This window comes from Mirounga leonina, unplaced genomic scaffold, assembly GCF_011800145.1.
Source record: "Mirounga leonina isolate KUSES-001 unplaced genomic scaffold, KU_Mleo_1.0 Mir_174, whole genome shotgun sequence".
In the NCBI taxonomy this organism is placed as follows: domain Eukaryota; kingdom Metazoa; phylum Chordata; class Mammalia; order Carnivora; family Phocidae; genus Mirounga; species Mirounga leonina.
In genome coordinates, this window is record NW_023270451.1 from 43,300,005 (window position 1) to 43,321,984 (window position 21,980).

At 42.1% G+C, this 21,980-nt stretch overlaps 1 protein-coding gene across 6 annotated transcripts in view; it reads right to left on the reverse strand.

Moving 5' to 3' along the window:
• JAZF1 (JAZF zinc finger 1) overlaps positions 1-21,980 on the reverse strand; it is a 325,686-nt gene that overhangs the window by 130,209 nt on the left and 173,497 nt on the right. For 4 of the 6 annotated variants that reach the window (XM_035020809.1, XM_035020810.1, XM_035020811.1 and 1 more), the window contains exons 2-3: positions 21,225-21,431; positions 8,741-8,813 (exon numbers count right to left, since the gene is read on the reverse strand). In XM_035020809.1, coding sequence (XP_034876700.1) covers positions 8,741-8,813; positions 21,225-21,258 — 107 coding nt within the window. In that variant the 5' untranslated portion in view covers positions 21,259-21,431. The remainder of the gene's footprint in view (positions 1-8,740; positions 8,814-21,224; positions 21,432-21,980) is intronic. The other 2 variants (XM_035020806.1, XM_035020812.1) reach the window with 1 other exon arrangement.

Consider the following 21,980-nt stretch of genomic DNA (forward strand, 5'->3'; position numbering starts at 1 on the left):
TGAAGCTGAAGAGTGGAGATAATGAGTAAGCAGGGTCAATGGCACATTGGAATTCATCTAAGTTGATAAATTCAAAGTTAATATCCAGCAACCAGCCCAAATGGGGAGGCAAGAAAGGAAGGTCTGAGACACTGGGGGTTTCAAGGTGAATCTATACAGTGCCAGGGAGAGAGCAAAAGAGGTGGCACTGGACACTCTGATCAACAAGGAAATGTCACAGTTGGAAATACTGAGAGTAATCTAACTAAAAAGAGCAGAAGACATGAACAGACATTTCTCCAAAGATGACGTAAAAATGGCCAACAGACACACGAGAACATGCTCAACATCACTCATCATCAGGGATACACAAAGCAAAACTACAATGAGATATCACCTCACACCTGTCAGAATGGCTAAAATAAAAAATACAAGAAACAACAAGGGTTGGGAGGATGTAGAGAAAAAGGAACCCTGATGCCCTGTTGGTAGGAATGCAAACTGGTGCAGTGCAGCCACTCCGGAAAACAGCACGGAGGGTCCTCAAAAAATGTAAAATAGAATTACCATATGATTCAGTAATTACACTACTGGGTAGTTGCCAAAAAAAAAAAAAAAAGAAAAAAAGAAAATGCTAATTTGAAAAGATACATATATCTCTAGGTTTATTGCAGCATTATTTACAAATAGCCAGATTCTGGAAGCAGCCCAAGTGTCCACTGATAGATAAATGGATAAAATGGTATGTGTGTGTACACACACACACACACACACACACAGGAACATTACTCAGCCATGAAAAGAATGAAATCTTGCAATTTCCAACAACATGAATGGATCTAGAGGATTTAATGTTAAGTGAAATAAGAGAAAGACAAAGACCATATGATTTCACGCATATGTGGAATTTTAGAAACAAATGAACAAAGAAAAAAGAGGGATAAACCAAAAACCAGACTCTTAAATATAGAGGACTGATGGTTACCAGAGGGGAGGCGGGTGGTAGGGGTGACATAGGTGGTGGGGATTAAGAGTGCACTTGTGATGAGCACTGGGTGTTGTATGCAATTGTTGAATCACTATATTGTACACCTGAAACTAATATAACACCGTTAACTATACTGGAATTAAAAAAAAAAGACCAGTCATAAATACTGATGGTGGACACAAGACAGACTAAAAAAAATAGCCTAACAGGGAGCTGTATAAGCAACTGGCTTTAAAACACTGATTGCCCTAAGAACAAACTGGACAACAAAGAAGTTATGCAAGAAGCCCAGAGCCTAGCAAGCAAATCATATCACCAAGTTCTGCCAAGACCCCTCTATCACCATGCCAGCAGCATAAGCTAATTCTGCTGAAGGAAGCCAAAATGTCACATAAGGGTTCTTTCCAGCTTCCCAGTGTCCCTTGAGAGTGTATGGTTTTTGTAAAACACAATGAGCAAGCCAAATCAGGTTAGAGATATTACAAGGAAAATCTGGCAGGCAGCCATCTCGGCTTTGTTTCAACTGATGTTCATAAAAAACACAGGTTAAGAAAATGGTAGCACAACGTCTGGTGTTTGAGATCTAACAGCATGCAACATGTTTATGGCATACATTAGGCCACAAACTTCAGTATGGGGCTGGGGCACACTGAACTTCAGATCTGGTGGACAAAGGATGGAAATAGGAAAGCATGTCTTGTACTGTAATAAATACAGACTGCTCTCAGAAGACCACAAGCAGGTGGTTTCATTAAAACAAAACAAAAAACCCAAAACCTACTGCCTTTAGATTAAAAAAAAATTCATATGTTTCAGTCTTATATAAAATAGAAGGTCAGTGCACACTTGGCTAATTACAGCTTTTTTTATGAGGCTATGACAGACTATAATCTGGCAAAAACGAGTCCAAATGAAACAGCCAGAGTGATGGTTTGGGGGAATTAGGTGAGGATTTCAAGTGGGACTAAAAGCGGGGAAAAAGGAAGAAAGCTTTCATTAAGCAGTTTATACTCTGGTAGGAGGATTAAAAAAAGCATCCCCAGACTGATTTTATTTTCATTCCAAATAACCTCTTATTTAGTGTATTTTTCCTTCAAGTTCTTGAACACATTTATAATGATTGCTTTCAAGTCTTTGTTTCCTAAAACTAACATCTGGGCCATATCAGATGCTAGGGAGGGTCTCTACTGACTACTTTTCTTCCTTGTCTAAGATTTTCCTGTCCTTCATGTCTAGTAATTTTTTACTGCATATTAGACATTTGTCATATCGGATTCATTCCTATGAAGACTATTGATTTTTGTTCTAGCAGGCAGTTCAATTTCAGGCTGATTATGTTGAACTTGCATAGACCTAGATTTATACCTTCTTAGAGCAAATCTGTGAAATGCCCAAAGTGTCTCCCAAGAAGATCTAACTTGTCAGGACTCATGTCCGAACTTTGTCTCCTCTGAAGATTGTACAGAGGCTTGGTTTTAGGTGTTGTTAGAGTGGCTCTAAAGCAGGCTCCACTCTAGGACAAAGTTCTTATTTCTAATAGCTCAGTTAAAAGAGTAGGATGTTAACCAGTCATTTCCATGCTGGCTGGGATGGAATGCAATGCCTACCAGCACCACCTCACCTCTGGTCTCATGGTTTCATTCTCACCCATGTATTCGCTGCTCTTTGGTAAGATTCACAGTCTTACACCAAATAACACATGCAGCTCACCCTGAGCAATGGACTCATGAAGGACCCTCATGCAGACTTCTGTGGCCCTCTTTTGCACAGATCCCTCATCTCCAGTCCCCTATGCTACAGATTCCAGCAGCTTTAGTCACCCCACCACTGACCTATCTCTTCTGAGGACGGTGGTACTGCTGTGCTGTGCTTAGGTTCTATGTATCCCACTGCAGTAGGGAAACTGTCCTCAGAGTGAGCCAGTGATCAAGAAGGCTCACCTCATGTTTCCTTTCTTTCAGGGACCAGTCTTTACTGCCGATTATCCAGAGCCTACAAACCATTATCTCATAAATCTGTCCAGTTGTTTATGGTAGGAGAACTAGTGATAGCCACCACTTAATAGACCTTAATAGTTCTGCATTCCATAGGAATGCTGAAGAAAAGTACAACGTTCCATTTTTAAAATGCAGCCCTCCCAATGCAAGTGAGTATCAGAGGCTCCTGAGGGCTCACAGAAGCATCCCTAGAGTTCCTGGAATCCTCCATTTATTCACTCTTTGACTCAGACACAAGTTCACAATGCATTCATTCACCCATTCAATAAATACTGAGAGTCTACCATGTGCCAAGCACTGTTCTGGGAACTGGGGACCCAGCTGTGGGAGACAGCAAATGTCCCTGCCCTCATGGAGCTTATTTCCTGCTTGGAGTGGTTCTGGCCCCACTCCAAAGCAATGCTTCCCCTCTGCAGTTGTTCCTCTAATTATTGACTTGATAGAGAAAAGGGTGACTTGCATGAGCAAAATATCAAAAATAATTTAAAAACCTATATCTAGGGGTGCCTGGGTGGCTCAGTCGTTGGGTGACTGCCTTCGGCTCAGGTCATGATCCCAGGGTCCTGGGATTAGCCCTGCATTGGGCTCCCTGCTCCGCAGGAAGCCCGCTTCTCCTTCTCCCACTCCCCCTGCTTGTGTTCCCTCTCTTGCGGTCTCTGTCAAATAAATAAATAAGATCTTTAAAAAAAACAAAAAACACCTATATCTATGTAACACTATGTCACAGACACAGTTGCAGGTGCTTTGTATGCATGAGTTAACACTCAAAATAAGAAAGTGTCATCAGAGAGGAGGAAACAGGCTGAGACTTGCAAACTTGCTCACAAAGCTCATGAATAGCAGAGACAAGACTCAAACCTAAGTAGTCTGACTCCTCACATATTTTTTAAAGATTTTTAAGTAATCTCTACACCCAATGTGGGGCTTGAATTTACAACCCCAAGATCAAGGGTCACATGCTCCACTGACTGAGCCAGCCAGGCGCCCTACTCCTCCCAACTTATAACCACTGCATTGTTCTATTTCTCAAAGAGAGAAGAGAATTACATTGGAGATGGAGGGAATAAATTGTGATAGTTTCTAAGCAAGAAAATATAAGTTTTATTTAATAGAAGCCAACTAGGACCTGGGAAGGTTGTGAGAAGTTAAAAGAGGCAAGAAGAGGTGGCTCAGTCGGTTAAATGTCTGTCTTCAGCTCAGGTCATGATCTCAGGTTCCTCTTTCCCTCTCCCCCTTACCCCTCCCCTGCCTCACTCTCAAACAAATAAGAGAGGCACAAGACAAGTTGATTGAGTTACCATATAAGGGCACAATTTCCTTTGTCCCACTGACCATGAGGAAAAAAGTAGTGTTCTGAATCAGAAAAAGAACAGAAAGCTTTCCTGAATAAAAGGCTTGAGGGTTCCTTGGGGAAGTTGAGCATATAGGTGAAAGTGATATAATTCTAGCAACCCCCCTACTGGTATATGCAGAACTAGTCCCATCAGATGCTTCAAGAAAAAGTGCTCTGGGATCAGGTCCCTATGAGAAATATATTTTCTTTGGAGACTTAAAATGCATAGCAGCAAAGGAAAAGATCTGATAAATCCTATAGTAAAGAAACCCATTTTATTTAACTCAGAATTTCCCAAACTTAATTGACCACAGAATCGTTCGTGAATAAATGAGGTGTGTGTAAGAGACAAGCAGACACAAGAAAAAACCTCTTGGAATTGCTGTTCTAGGAAACCCATTTTAGAATTTGCTATTTAGTAGCAAACGCGAACTAAAAATCCATTTTCAGAGGAGGTCAAACCTCACTATTGTGGCCATGCAGTGTCTTACAAAGAGAATTCGAGTAGAGCTGTAGTTTAGGTATGAGAAAATATTAAATCTTTATTAGGTAGTAAATGACCAGGAACTGACTGCAAGAAAGGTACCAATTTGTACCTAAGCAGGATATGCCTTTATAGCTTACCCCAAAATGATATACATATTTGAAAAATTAAAGTTAAAATGAAACTTCTAAATTAAGAAAAACATTTTGTAGAAAAGATAGCACAACTAGCAGCCGAGGCCATGTAGGTTATTAGGTCTTTAGGTTATCTCAGTTACCCATTTTGGGGGGTCACAAGTTACTAAGAAGCTATCATGTCCCCTCAAGGCAGCCACCTGAACCACATCACAATAACCTGAAGGAAACCCCCAGGTAGAGGCTAGTGTTTCTCATCAGCCTTTTTATGGAGACTCACATGACTGCACCGGGCAGCTCACCTATCACTTGCCTATTGGTGAGACTGTGAGTGGAAGACAGTTTCTGCCCCGTGCTTGTGAGCTCCGCCCTTTCCCCTCTCCTGTGCAGGACAGTGGAGGCCTGCGCCACTAGGATGTGCCTGGCACACTCAACTTGCTTCGCCCGTAGCAATGTATCACTTAGGAGTTACTGATCGCCTGTCTCATGGCAGGTTTAGCTCCTGCTATCTCCTACTGTTTTCATTAGGTTGTTACCCTCCAGTTATCTACAGCATGGCAATATACTCTGATCTTCAGGTATCTCTGTGTCCCCCCTGCCCAGCTGTCCTACCATTCTTTCTAACATTAGTTTTCCAATTTTTTCTCTTACTTTTCTAAACTAGTCTGTTGCTCTCTGATATCCCAACAAATCAGTCTGTACAGTGATTAGGAACCTAGATTCTGGAGCCTAACAATGTAGGTTTGAACCCAATAATCCCCTGCATACCACCTGGGGACCTAGGACAAATTAAGTAACTTCGGCACCTACCTGTACAGTGGAGATCATCACAGTACCCCCTTCACATGGTTATTGTGAAGAATGAAATAAGCAATGTAAAAAAAATGTTTAGCATAGAGCTCAAAGCGTGTTAGGTTTGCTCTTTCTAGTTTTTTTGTTTTTTTTTTTTTTTAAGATTTTATTTATTTATCTGAGAGAGAGAAAGAGCATGAGCAGGGGGGAGGAGGCAAAGGGGCCGAGAGAAGTAGACTTCCCGCTGAGCAGGAAGCCAGACTCAGGGCTCGATCCCAGGACCCCCATGACCTGAGCCCAAGGCAGATGCTCAACCGACTAAGCCACCCAGGCACCCCTGTTATTTCTTCTATATTCTCTCTCATTCAAAATCTTGTAGCCTTTCTTCTTGACCTTTATATTTCCCAGGTACACGAATATTATACAGACTCAGTAATTAAATTTCCCATTACATGGACTTATCATTGTTCCTCACATCACAAAATTAACAGAGCTTCCTATCCTTAAAGTTCATATCCATCTCCCCCGCCCCAAAGTGTTCCCATAACCCTAATTCATTCAGTCTCATTCTCATTAATCTATTTATATTTTAAAATTTGCTAGGTGTTGTAACAGACTCACGTTTCAAGGAATTAAAGGTTTGTTCGACACACTATGTTCAAGAGAGTAAAGCAATTTAAAATAGGTATAAATAAAGGCTCCAATTTCCACTCAGTTCTTTTCTTTTTAGAATCCAAAAAGCTAGCTCCATTTTAAGGACCCACACTCTGTTGCTTTCAGTGTTTGGCAACGTTCTTGCCAAAGAAAGTTTCATCTCAACTTTGAGATGTCCAAAGGTACATTAGAGTTGTATAAACAGATACATGACCAGAGAAATATTCTTTTTTCATCTTCACTGCTCAGCAAAATTAGGCCATTTTCCCCTGAGGTTGAAGAAAAAAAATCTTATTTGTTCAACTTTATTATTTTTTTAATAGTACTCTTTCCTGCTGTATTCAGGATACTGCTGTCAAGCTGACTTTCTCTCCAGTTCCCTAACCCTTATTATTCTTCTTGAATCTTGTACTGGCTTCATGTGAATTTCAACGTTTCCCTTCTATGTCTAAGGGCCCTAAAACTCTTTTTAGCCTATCTCTCCCTATGGCCAGACTTGGCTTCCTCCTCAGAGCTAGCCATGGCTCAGCCCTCTCATTTACTAGGTATTTATCCATCACCTACAAATATGCACCGTGTCTATCATGTGCTCAGTACCACATTACCAATATGACACTGTCCACAAAGGGATCTCGAGTGAGAAAGGTTGTTAGTAACCTGGGCAACTCTCCGTACACAATCCTTCTCTTCACCTAAAGATCAGCAGCAAACCTAACCATCCCCTCGTAGGTCTACTCTGTGTCATCTGGGACGGGATGTGGAGAATTTGGAGTTAAGAACTGCATGTTCACGTTGTTGTTTTTCCTATGCCAAGGTTCTCTGGGATTCAGGCTTATCCTACTACACAGTTTATGCTAAACTATCATACTTGATTCAAGTTCTCTGGTGGTTTTTTGTGTGTGGCCCCCGTCCCTATTCATCTTCTTTTATAGTCCCAAGTCATACCTGGCAGGGTATTTTTTTTGGTGAGTAAAACCCCTGCTGCCTACATGGCTGACAATATGAAGACCGAATGTGAAAATCTCAGATTCTTAGTATAATAAGGTTTGGTATTATAGGAATTTGTATACACATAGGTAACATTTTACCCAAAACACAATAGCTGCACTACTAAAAAGTCTTATTCAGTGCCACAGTTAATCTATAAGCCTATTGATCCTGTTGCCCAATATTAGTAGGCTAATTAACATATCACATACACATGATTCTAATGTATAATTAGGGACTTTTCAAAACCTATGTTAAACACCAGAAACCAGTTTTGTGAGAAATCCAGGTAAGCACATACACCTTCATTTGTATCAGATGCAATTTTGAAGGTGTTCTACTTAAAATATTTAAAAAATGACGGGCAATGAGACCCTGCAGATACTTTACCATCAAGGCCGGTAAGCAGGAAATCCAGAGTCAATATGCAGATAGAGGTTTATGTTAATGAATCATTTTAAAAACATGCTTTATAAAAGGACTTGAAATGGAACAAGGCAACTGAAGGCTCTCTAAAGGTTTAAGTAAGTTTTCCCCAAAAATGCCTTGAAATGGAACAGTACAGATAATTCATTCCCAGTTTTCTACTTCAGACCGTGAACCTCAGCTCTGGTACCAAGAGATGGAAACCACTCTTCACCTCATATAAAAAAAAGGGACAGCTGATAGAAATTCATGCACTGAATTATGAGCAGAATTTTTCATTCTCATTAAAAGCCAGTCTTGCTTTTGCTTTGCCTTTTTCCTCTTTGGGGATGTGTGTTAACATAAGTTGATTTTAGGTTGTCCCCAGAAATCACGGTCTCCTTAAGTTGGCTGAAACACCAAGTCCTCTTTTAGACCTGATAAATCAAGTTCTAAGTGTTCTCTCAACTCATGCTCACACGGTTAGGTTCAGTAAAAACTCATGTTACCCTGCACAGATGGGGTCGGTCGCCAAGAATGTTTTTTATTAAAAATGAGCTATTAAACAACTTTCTGATATTAAATTATTTGTTTGTTACATCCTGATATATTCTGAGATTCCAACAATGTTCTGGATTCATAAAGTACTTCTTCACCCAGGATTTAAAAGTTTCACTCAAACATAAATCCATTAATCTCTCAAACTGCCCTATGAAGTCAAGAGCATATTCTAACTCTGCATACAAAATACTTCCAGAATGAGCTTATCATAAATCAGTCATGTTTTCAGCCATATCCACAGAAAACTACAATCCCACATCTCTGCAATAGAGAAACAAGAAAATTCTGTATAGAGGTGGATGTTAAATAATCTCCAGTAAATATTTTAAGACTGCAAACAATTTTTTCTACTCTGTTAAAAAGATACCTTTAAAAAATAAACATGCGGCAGATACGAGGTTGCTATAAATTCTGAAAACGGCTTACCTATTAATGTAACTGAGGGCAACATAGGTTGGCTGCTGTAATTCTTGTTTTTCTAAAACACGTGGATCTGTATCTGTAATAAAAACACAATTATGATTTTTCAGCTTTTGCATTAGAACATATGAGGGTGCCTAACAAAGAAATAGGGGCTAAACAGAGAAAAAGATTTAACATTCCTCTTTTTAAAGAAAACCCAGGCAGCAAAGCACCATCATTTGCTCATTCATTCATAAATAACAAGATATTACATTACTTTTCAAGGGAATTCCAAACATCAAGTGATAAAATGTCCATCTGTCACACAAACTCTTGCACAATCCCCCTCATAAATATTGGTTTTCACTGCTTACAGTTACAATGTTGGCATGGTTTTTGGAGGGTAATCGGCCTAAGAAAGAAAGTCTCTGTTAATTATGCTCACTTGAATGCTGGAACAAATTAGTTGCCATTGGAAAGCTCCATCAATTTGAAAACCTACTGAGTATTGTTCTTGCTCACTGAACACTTTCCTGGGTTTGGATTCACTTTCTGGAGGGCAGCTCTTCTTTTTAATTGTATAATGAGTTTATTATAACTTTTTCTAGACTCTCAATCAGGAATTCTCATGCTGGTTCAGAATCCACAAATACCACATTCATCAGAGGGGCTTGCCCCCCTGAAGAGAGCGAATTCAACACCATAGCAACCTTCTGTAATGGTGCCTCTCCAACATGGCACACACACAAAATGCACTTTTCACAACTAGAACTGCATTCTCAAGCTTCTCACATGGAGCAATGATTGCACTAAACACATGCAAAAGCAATGTTTATATAATAAGACTATAAAGGGGGAGAACTGCACACATTTTCATTTTCCTAGAAAAAGGCTCAGACGTTTCACACAGATTTCATTATAACCTCATTTAAAACCATCTCATTATTAGAACTCTTCCAGCTGCACTTGGCAATAACACCTTCTTTGATGTAATGACAGATGTTGTTTCAAGCACCTTTGTACAGGAAGCGTTTACTGCACGTGGTTGATGTAAGATACACTAACTCCAAAGCACATTAACAGGTGAGGGGAGCGGGGGGGGGGGGGGGGGGGCAGGCACAGTGGCAGGGAGCACGGATGGCAAAAAGGATAGCATAAAAAAATCAATTTACAATGCTTTTGGCTCCCAGACTAAAACTAGGCAGTAGTGGCAGTTTTATTCTTGGTGTTAAAGTTAAGAATCTCATGTTCACTTTATTGGTTTTCCTATGCCAAGAATTTCAGAGACCTACTCTTCAGAAATCCTGCTTCCTGGGTCTTTGCCATTGCAGGTCTTTGAAAGCCAAATTCTCAAACACACAAAGATTCTCTGAATGGCTCCATCAAGTCGGGTCTCAAGGTTTTGGCAGCACGAGTGAGAACGAATCAGTAACCCAGCATTTCCTCTCCCTCTTACAATGATTACATATGCAACTGTAGCTGTTTGTAGATCACTAGCCTGCAGATACAACCCACGGTTCTCTACATACTGGAAACCACTCTTCAAGGGAAACTTAGGTTTTCAAATATAACCCTTCCTCACACTCATCTAAGTTTGCTGTGACCCCACAGCATATGTGTTTCTGAGAAACACTTTGTGCACTCGCCTGTGTTCGCTAGAGGAGTCAGTAAAACAGTGCTCACCAGGGAAAGGTGTTTTATCCCCAAAATGGTCCATTGGAATGCTGGGCAGGCCATGTGTGCAAATGGTGACTGACAGACCAATCCTGCAAGGTCTTTGTAGGTGCTTAACAAGGTAAGAAACAAGAGATTGGAAACAAAAACCATGAAAATGAAGAGGAAGATAAGAAAGAACAAGGCAATGATTGCAAAGGTCTATGTGGAAAATTTCTCAAATGATCACAAGACACTTTGACCTCAAGTGGAGCGCCTGATGATGGAAGCGCCTGATGATGGAAGTGCTTAGCTTTTGAGACAAGGGCCTGAACTTGATTCACTAAAACCCATTCCTTCAGAGCCATCTGGCACATGATTACATAAGGTGTATTATTTTGAAAGAAAAGAGCACCATTCTGAGTCTAAAGTGTGTGTTTAAAGGGGAAAAGAGTTAGGAGGCCAAAAAACATTTTTATATCTTCCACCGTTGCCTTTATACTTGTAATTGATGCTCAGTCTGTTTTCCCACAAACCATCCTTCGAAGCTTTCCTTTGTTTCCAAGTCATAGAAGTTCTCAACTCTTTTAAATACTGCTTCTCTAAGCTACTTTTACTTTTACTTTTCTTTTACTAGGTGTGTGAGTATGTATACACACAAACATACATTTATATTATTCCTTTCCTCTTCACACTCCAAGACCTCCTTGGGGAAGGGGAAGAAGTACCTTATACAAAATCCGTTAGTTCTCTAATGCTCAAATGAATGGTGTTGGCCACAGACATTCACAGAAATTACACCCTGTGATTTTTCACAAACAAGAATGTTTGCATTCCAGCCGCAAAGCAAGGTACTGAAATATTGTTTTCTTCCTGTGTTTCATCACCTTCTGTAACCTATGCTAGCCTTACGTTCACATACCCTCAAATAATTAGTGGTGAAATGGACTTCCAGAAGCTTCCAAATGCCACCCTCTCCATGACAAAAAGACCATCTGGAAGCACCGCAAGCAAGATTCTCTTTTTCTAGAATGTCGACTCTGGCAACCACAAGAAAGCTGGACTTCTAGACAGACTTCCACCAGGCTTTCAACATCTTTTTCAGATTAAATGTTTCCTTGGACAACCCTGAGAACATTCATTAAAGCTTCGAGTTCTTAAAAATGAAATCAGGCACTTGGTGCCCACAAACCAGGAGAGGCCTACACAAGTGCTACCGGACGAATAGCATCAGCTGCTGGTTGCAAATAAACATCAGCCCCGTCCCTCGCTTCCTGGCTGACTGGTGTGCCGTGATCATGACTCACCATTTTATGGATTTAATGACGCCGTTGAGCACTTCACATTCAGTACAAGTAGAATAGCTGCCTTTATTATTCCTCCCCCCCTGACAGAAAAGGGACTGCCTGCTGCTAGAAACTCTACAGGAAAGGATTAGAGCAACAAGAGAGGAGGATTTTCACAGCGGGACGATGACGTGCTCCTCAGGAACATGGAGAGTCCATTGTCAGAGTGAGCTGGAGAGAGTAACACTATCCACTAGAGATTACTGAATTCCGTAAGAATAATTTCCTTCTACCACGTGCCACACCACGGAGAAATTTTCTGCATAGGGTAAGCCGCTACAGGAAGAAATGGGATCTCAATGGCAATGGCTAGAGTCCACAATATTCCTGATAGTTCTCTCGCTTGTTTGTTTACGGTGCCAATAAAAACCTGTAACTGGAACATCAGCTATCGAGGCCCAGAGATAGAATCCGCCTCGGTCAATGGTCTGTGGGATAGGAACACTTGATTTTTTTCATCACCGCAGGATGCTCCTCAGGCTGGCAACTGGCAAGGCGGCAAGCCTTTCTATCATGTGGCTGTCTATGGCCACACAGAACAGCACTCTACCACTTTTACAGCACTAAGAAGTGAGAAGAAGATAAACCCAAACTTTTTCAGCAGGGCAGGGTATAGCCAAAAAAAGCACAGAGAGATTCTGGTTTTCTGCCTCATGCCACCCCTTGCATGCTCACAGATTCCAAGTTGACTGAAGGCTAAGAGAATTCAAATGTTAAGATTTATCACTACCCCGGTGATAAAAACCTATCAGCTTGCTTCCGTTTCTAAAACATCTTCTAAAATAGATGGCTATGTGCCCCTTCTGGCATTGCTCCCTCAGGCTAAGAGCTTGAATGCTCAGCTGTACATAAGAACTAGCCACAGGTACAAAATGGAAGATTCCTGTAACTCACAGGGTCCGAGGGACTCATGGCTTTACAGATTCAACTGCATGGCAAAGGGCTCAATGTCACAGCACTAGCTCCCACGACTTCTCAAGTGGTGGGGTGGGGTGGGGTGGGGGGAGGGGGAGAAGAAGGCACGGCAGATGGGAGACATAAGGATAGGACAGCCTTCGGACCCTTCTCAGTAGGAAGTGGGATTGTGACAGGACCAAGAAAAGGCCACCCTGCTCAATCAGTAAGGCTCCTGTTCCTCAGCTCTGCTGTCTCTGGTGTTGGGAACCAATGGCAATTAAGTGGATTTGTGACACACCTTGAACCTTTTGTTGTACTATCTTCAAGCCAAAATGAAAACTATCAAGGTTATTTGCTGGGTTAACTGAGGCTAATTAATAAGCTCATGGGCTTTGGCTATGCTTTAGCTAGCCTACACTGTTAGGATTTTATAGGCCTGAATTACTTATAAATTTAAGAAAGTGAAAAACCAGCTGTCCTACCTCTCAACAAGGCTAATGAGGCCTCCATTAGCAATGAGCTATTTGCAAGCTGAGAGGCAGCAGTTGGGGAAGAGGGGATATCATGTCCGCCTGAGAAGGCCTTCTTCAAATTCTGCATCCTCCCAACATCAGGCTCTTTCCTCAGTGTGTACGGCAGCAGTGGGAGGTAGAGAGGATGTGGGTGGGCAGGCAGTGGGCGACTGGCAGTGCTGGAAGACCCTGGAGAGGCAAAGGCCCACCCAGTCAGATGTAGGGTTTTGAAGATCCAGGCTGGATACACCACTTTTCTTTGGACTCACTCTGTAATAATTAATGGGCACAGTCTGTTCTCAGTCTTCTCCTAATAGCTGAACTCCGAAAACCACAGAGTGTTAGTTTATTCAGTGTGGCCTTCCACAACACCCCTGGCTGCATTCACCACACCCCCTTCTCTGCACCACTCCGCTGCCAGCACTCCTTTTATTTCGGTCCCCACAGAGGAATCATCTGGGTATACCCTTTTCCCTTCCACACTTCTCAGAGGTGAAGAACTGTCTCATGTTCTCTTACCTCTCCAGCTCTCAGCTCAGTGCCTCACGTGTAGGAGAATGTACACTTATTGAACATATACGCTCATTATAGGACCAGAAAGTGGAACTTTTCGTCGAACATGGCAAACTGATCAAGGGCATTGGTTGCTGTCACCATCCTAGGCCCCACTGAAGTAGAAATAAAGCAATAGAAAACTCCCCAGGGATAGAAGAAGGGGAGACATCAGCAGTCCAGTGATTTTAGCCAGGATTTTGGAAGATGGAAAAGCCCTGCAGGAGTGGAAAGTGACCCAGGGAGTAGGAGCAGCTACACCCTTGAGTGGCTGAGGAGACCCGTGAGCCAGGAGGTGAACCCGCTGTGGAAGCCCTGAGAGGCTCTGGCTTGGAGGTGCCAGGGGAGGCAGAAGGGCAAGGAAGGGGAAGTTCAGACCAGAAAACAGGAAGACTGTTTAAAGGATTGATTAGCCAGAGACACTGAACCAGTGAAACCAAACGTGGCAAAGGGGGGAGAAGGGAAGAACATGTCTGAAAGGGGGATGAAAGTAGAAAAATGCCTACTACCACTGCTTCCAAGAACACTGGCAGCTAGTTAGAGGATTCCTCTGATTATGTGGGCGCAGAAAAGACACCATCTGATGCTGACATCTGGCAATTCCCTGATTAAATGATCTCCCCACAGTTACGTCCATGATCAGCAAGCCTCATCAATGCCTCCATCCAGAGCCTCCCATCAGCCTTCTATTGCCTCAGTCTTAAATATGAGCCAAGAACAGTCAAGGAAGAATCATCAGACATTTGGAGGAAAGTCGTGAAGATGAACGGGATACACGATAACAATGGTGGGGGAGGGAGATGTGGAGACAGAAGCAGAGCAACAGACTTGGGAGGTCAAGTGACATGGCTGCTCGCACAAACCCAGTTAGTGGTAGGGGTAGGACCGGAAGACCTGCATCCTGAGTCCCAGTAGGTCAGCACTCTGACCTTTCAAAAGGTGGCTCATCCTCTGAAGTCAACTCATTGCAACTATCCAGCTGTAATGCTGGACCCCATGCAGATGATCTTTCTAGCTTTTTTAAAAGCCCAGCATAGTACTTCAACATTCGCTCCATTTTCAGGACTGAATTTGATGAACCAACAATTTACAAAGACAACTTTCAATTCACGGCTAGTTTACTCCAGCTGCTGAAATAAATATTTCTTGTTGGAAATGGTCCTTTCAAAAAAAAAAAAAAAAAAATCCTACAATTGCACATAACCAGCCTTTGAATGGATCAACTTTTCCTTAGTTTATAGACCTGTCATTTGAAACTTTTCCCAAGCCATAATTTCCATTACAGGGCAGTCAGTGGAAATTACAGTGAGATTCTTGCCTTCCCAAATTCAATGTGAAATCCAGATGCACTTAAGTGTTGCTGTAAACTTTATGAGTTAAATATCTAAAAGTCAGGGACACTGTGCAGCACAATAACACCACGTATTAAAAAAAAAAAAAACATTCACGTTCATATTTGTAGCTGGAGTTTTCCCCTACAATGAGTGAATAAACATATTCGACTGTAGGGACAATGCTCTGGGAGGCCAATTCATACACAAACACGACATGTTGCAGCGTTCCCAGTTTCTGGCACGGCCAGAGGGTTCAAGTTATTAGAAATAGACAGTTCTGACTGGGATGCTTTCTAACTTTTTACCAACCCATCAAATTCCTAAGGTCATTGAAGACCCCTTGAGAGTCATAGCTATTTTTCCTAAGTATGAAATGTGTAGGCCTGATATCTATGACACGATCAGTCCCTACTCTTCGATGGTGACAGAATGTTATTTATCCACCCAAGCTCTCACCTTCTTACCTGGGACAAGGGGACCAGCCAGAGACCAACGTGGCCACCAGGTATGCTTGTATGCTTGTCAAGTGCACAACCTGTCCCTCTGTATACAGCAGCCCTGGAGACTGAGGTGCTAGGATTACATAATAAAATTCTTTCAAACAGGAGTAAGGCCAAAACTTGGTCCCATTTAATCCTTCATGAAGGTGTGTGTACACATAAACCTACAAGTCTACTTTCCCCAGAAATGAACCTGATGATGGATCCAAGCAGTATGCCACACAAAAAAGCACAAAGGAGCGTCTGTGTCACTCCCGGCCAATGGAAGGGCCTTTAATAAGCAGGCATCTGGAAGAGGAGATAGCTGCTGGTGGGTAAGGCTAGGTGACAAAAGAAAAGGCAGGGAGGATGAGGCTCTGAAGTCCTCTCTTCAAGGCTGGGAGGGAACTGTTTATGCGAAGACACTTCCATTCCTTTTGCTTGAAATTGTTTACCAAAGGAAACCCTACCCATCCTCCAAGGCGTTGGCCTCTATACTACCTCTACCATCTGTTGTGCTGTACATATTTGTAAATCCATTTAAACACCCCATCAAAACGGAAGCTGCTTAGGGGACCAGTCCTTAGATGACACACATCGTAAGCCCAGTGCTTTGTAAATAATCACTGTGCATTAGGATGTAGGCTGAAGACATAAATGCATGCCCTGGACATGCATAACACAAAAGACACTATGATAAGCATCCAGCTCAGACAATTCGACTAATAAAGTCAGACAGGAGAGGAAAACAGACCCATGTGAAAGGACCGTACCAGTATATAGAGATAGTTACATGAAAAATATACCTACATTTGTTCAGAGGGCAACAAAATGATGCAATATTAGAATGGGGGTGCAGATAGGGTTAATTTGGGAAGGGCTTACTGATGAATGGGAACGGAGTTGGGTTTTAAAGGGAGGGAAGGCAGAGGGAGTCACTCATAGGTAAGGTTAGGGAATCTAAAAATGACTAAGTTTGAAGCAGAAAGCATAGGCGAGAAGCCTGTAGGTACTATGGAAAGGCCGTAGGGCCAATATTCATTAGTTATAGAATATTTATGGAGGAACTTTTGAACAGTGGTTCTGAACTGTGGGCCATTTTACACTCTGCCCACCCCAGGGATGTTTGGCAATGTCTGGAGACAAGAGGGGTGGGGGTGGGCCTGCTGTTATCCAGTGGGTAGAAGCCAGGGATGCTGCTTAAATGTCCTACAATGTGCACATGGGACAGCACTCTCCTTTTCCACCCCCCAACAAAGAACCGTTTGGCCTAAAATGTCAATAGTGCCAACAAGGAGAAAAAGCCTGCTTTAGAGCAACATGAACATTATGAGAAATGGAGCTGTTGCTTCTAGATTGCCTGTCAATGATCATTTTCGTTATTTTCTATTGTCTGAATCCAGGAAGCCAAAAGGCTGTTAGGAAGGTGCAAAAGGAGGATACAAGAGGTTGTTTGGATTTAGAGAAGAGCTTGGACTTTCTTTATGGAAACAAAGAAACAGAATTCGATTTGAGAAAGACATACTGAATTCTTGCCATATGCTAGTTGCTCAAGGGAAATTCTAAGTCAGTACGTCCACAACTGAGCAAGAAAAATGACACAATTCACAGTTAATAATAATCCAAGACAGGCTGTGACGTATGGCAATAGAGAGAATCCTACTAAGTGCTGTAGAAAAAAACATGATTCTGAGAATGAGAAACTTCTCGAAAGAAAATCTTACATGAATTTTGAACTAAATCTCTAGTGAGAAGAGACAAAACGGTAAGTCAGAATAGAAAATCGTTTGAGCAGATGAACAGAAGTAGAGATGGGCAACACATCCAGTGCGGCTGGAACTCTGCAAGAAGAGTCTTGCAATTCAGACTGGGCCCACATCCTGGAAGGTTTGAAATGCTTGGCAGAGTTCAGACTTACTTCTGTAGACAATGGAGAGCAGCTGAAGGGGTCAACCGATAGGTCTGTGTTTTAGAAAAATAACCGGTGGTGGGGTGGAGAACTGAGGAGAAAGTAGAAGACAGAAATAGAAAATCTGGTGAAAGTAGAAATGGAAAGACATAATTTTTCTATGTTACAGATCTGAGTGCCTCATTATCAGAAGTAAGGAAGTAACTAGAAAGTGAAAAGGGTTTGACAGACAAGAAAAGGAGGTCTGCTTCTGATGTGTGGGGAGACATTTTGCAGAACCAAGAAGCCTGGGCCTCAAAGCAGGAGAGATAAAGGAGTCATGATACACACAGAAACTGAGTGCTGAGGATCCCATCATACAGCCACACATTCCAGCAGGCCCTTGAAACAGAGCAAGTCCCTTAGAACAATGATATATAGTAAAAACCCAACTCTGACTAAAAACTTGGTTATCATATCACTCAGCCAACTAATCGGTAAGTACTGACTGAGGACCTACCAGGGATAAAGAAATCCCACCCAGTATGAAGAAAAGCCAAACGTTGTACTGCACTAGAAACCAAGTAATTGGTAAATTTCACAGGAAAGTGTAGCAGGGGTTGGGGGTGCAGAGTCACAAAGGGCCCAGAGTTCAGTGTTTTACAGGATCTGGTACCCGAGTCTCTAAGGCTCACTCTTGCAGTTACCCTCTCACTGGAAGCCCTGCTCCCATTTCTTGGTGTTGCTTTAGGATTTATAATGTGATCCCCCCCCCCCAGTCAAACTGCTTCAGTTCAATACTAGCTGTATAACCTCTTTAAATCCTAGTTTTCTTCATCTGAAACGTGTTGATTAAGGTATGGGGCACCTGGGTGGCTCAGTTGGTCAAACGTCCCACTCCTGGTTTTGGCTCAGGTCATGATCTCTGTGTGGTGAGATCGAGCCCCACATCCAGCTCCACGCTGGGCAGGGGGTATGCTCTTTCCCTCTCCCTTTGCCCCTCCCCCAGCTTGCACTCTTCTAATAAATAAATATTTAAAAAAAAATGTTGGTAAAGATAATACTTTTGCCCTAGGGCAGAAATGAAGGATTAAATGAGCAGTGTTAGATGTAGTTACTACTCAATTTTTCAGCCCATGAAGTGTTTTGCAATTAAATGATGAACTGTTATAGATTATCTCCATTTTATAGTCGGAGGCAGAATGATGCAGAGAAAACCCAAGAACTCATCATTCACACAGTGTGGCAAAAACTGTTGGCTGCCATCCAATAGTCCTTTTCTGTTCTTCCTCCACAGTGATTAGGAACATCACCTTCCTGTAGAAGTCTACATTTCCCAGCGTGCCAGGTGCAGCCATGTGACTAAGTCCCCGCCGATAAGATGTAAGGCTTCTGGGAAGCCTCCTTAAAAGCATGCACCTTTCTTTGGGTAATTTTCCCTCCTGCCAGTTGGAAGAATAACTGGAGCTCCTGCATCTGCTCTGGATAGGAAATAATCTTGGGAATGGAAATCCGACATGGCGGAGCAACATAATAGGAGTCTGGATCCCTGATCCTGTGAAGCCCCATACCACTCCAGGACTGACTGCCTCCAGATGGCTGGAAAGTGAGAGAAATACACTCTTCCACTTAAGACATTTCTGTTTAAGGGTTTTAGTGAGTCATGTGCAGCCAAACCAAATCAACCAGAACACAGAATAACTGGAATGCTAGTTTGTTTTGTTGGACCTAAAGTTCTAAGCTGAATCTGAAACTTTAAATATTTTTTGTCTTACCCTTTTTTTGGCGGGGGAGGGGGAACTTAAAAAAAAAACTAAGAATTTATCATAAAACCCATGGAAAGAAAATCTGAGTAAAATCATACCTGCATCAATACAACATCTGTGGCTCACTGTTAAACTGGAATAAAGAATGGGAGACAGAGGAGGAGGAAACCATCATGTCAAATTATAGCTCCTTTGGTGGCTTTAGGACTTTCTCCAGAATTGGTTATTAGTGGGCAATAATGAAGCAAATTGCACATGCATATTACTTCTGGGTTATGAACAATGCAACCAGCAGTAACCTTTGAAGCTGTCAGGATCTTTTCAGGCAAGCAATTAAAGTGAAAAATGAGAGTGTGCACAACTCCCATCACCCAATACTACATGTAATAACACCACCTACAAACACTGACACAAGAGTGGGACTCAGTCTGAATATTTATTAATGCAGATCTGTTCCCATTTGTTCTTCTTTCTTCCGCTGTAACCCATCCCACCCCCACCTGCCAAAATTTTTTTTCTTTAAAGGGCAGCTCTGACACCATGAATTGCATTCACCTGAAACCTACATCCACTGTGACATCTCTCCCATCTGCACTTGAAGAAATTTCCTTCCCTCTCCCTTGACCAAAATATAAATTTAGGACAAGATTGGATTCTACAGGAGAAAAAATTGATAAGGAAGTGAGCCTCAATTAGGAAATCAAGATTAAAATAATAACTGATATTTACAGAAGGCCAAATAGATGTCAAGTTTTGGGTGCTAGGCACTGAAGACCTTTCACTCCCCCAAAAAAGGTCCCAGCTGTCGAGGAGACCAGACATTAGAGGATGACTTACATTGATCTTTAATAAAAAATGATCTAGCATAGAAAGTATCTGCTATTCTGCTAAGTAAGTGTAGGAATCACCCACTGTTTACATAGGTTTTGTGATTTAAATACTTTCAAGGGCTCTGGAGAAATGACAGGAATAAATGCAGAGGTGAGCCAGTTAGAAAAGGTCTTTCCAAGCTAAGAAGAAACCCTCGTGGCTGGAGTTCTGAGACCTGATGCCTACAGGTCCTATAAACAAGTTTGGTATCATTTGATTTCATTTCTATACCATCAATTATCTAGAGACCAATGGTTCTCACCCAGAACTGCATGTTAGTATCCCCTGGGTAGCTTAAAAAAAAATTCAGATGCCCAGGACCCATCTCCAAAATTCTAATATGTCACTAGGGTTGACAATCATTAATATGACTCTGAGAAGGCTTAGGAACCAGGAAAGGGATAGTTAACTGGTTGGGAAAGTCATTAAACAAAAGTTTGCATTTCTAAAAAGGAAATTGTGAAACTGGCAATGAATTATTGAAATTGACTTAAAGGTTTTATAAATAAATCCAACATCCAGTAAAACCTTTTAAATTCAGACTTCACTTGGAGCTCTGGTCTCCCCTCTTTTACTTTCTATAAAGTGTTAAGCTTAATAATTATAGAGACAGGTTAAGGTGTTCAAGTATTTTTAAAACCAAATCACAACCAACCAAATATCAACAATCCTTGAATTGTGAGTGATTTTCATCTATTCCTAAGAACATCCTGATAAGACCACTGGCCGGAAATTTTTTCTTTTTTTCGTCACTGATTTTCTTCCCAGTGTGGTCCTAAAATTAATAAGACTGCATCACTTGAACTATTCTGTGGCTCAGATTTTTCCATAATTCAGATTGGCCTGAACCGTGTGGTTTTCCTGTGCTGTTATTATTCATCTCAGTTACAAACCAGGTCACAACCAAGCATATTAGTTTTGCATTTTGGAAGCCAGTTAAGTCAAGGATTTGGCAAAGGGAATCACCCTCATTACTTCTCATCTCCCAGGGAAGCCAAATCAAGAGTGAGCACACGCGCAAGCGAGCACGCGCACGCTCAGGACCTAGCGACCCGACTGTCCTGAGTCAAGCAGGAGCACGCACATCGGCTGCAGCTTAGGTGGCTCAAGGTCTGATCTGCGGAGCACTGGCTGGCCGGCTGGCTATGGGATCATGCAGACCACTGCCTCGTTGCCCAGACTGCAGTCAGGAGTGCAGCGTGCAGGCTCACCAGCTACAAGGTGATGAAGTTGTTGGGGATTCATTTTTCCCCTACTCTGAATTCTTCTTCTGCCTTCATTCTTCTTGCTAATGAGTCGGAGTTCATGCTGGGCTGTAACTCAGATCCCTCTTGCGGACTGGGTGAATCTGGGCGGCTGGGAAGTCCTGGGCACCTGGCAGATGGCTCCTGGCATCCCTGGCTTTTGTGGAAGGACTTCTGGGAAGCAATTGTGGACTTAATGTTGCCTTTTTAATAAGGCTTACTTTCTTTAGACCGGCAATATAACATGGTAGCTACAGGCACAGTTCACTGCTTACTGTGCAATTTGAGCAACTTTCTCAGCCCGTCTCAGCTTTCTGATAGGGAAGACAGTGACTTATAGTTCCTACACATTATGAGGTTATTAAAAGGATTATAAGAGATAAGCCATATACAACACAGAGCACAGTGGCTGGTACATGCTAAGTACTTAATAAATCACAGCTATTACTATTATTCTTTTAGGCATTCAGGTCTGAAAGCATTTAGTGTTTACCTTGTGGCCTACATTTGCGATCAATTGTTTTTATGTTTTTGTTTTTTTTTTTTAAGATTTTATTTTTGTTTGAGAGAGAGAGGGAGATTAGCATGAACAAGGGGGAGGAGGCAGAGGGAGAGGGAGAAGCAGGCTTCCCACCGAGCAGGGAGCCCAATGTGGGACTCGATCCCAGAACTCTGGGATCATGACCTGAGCTGAAGGCAGACGCTTAACTGACTGAGCCATCC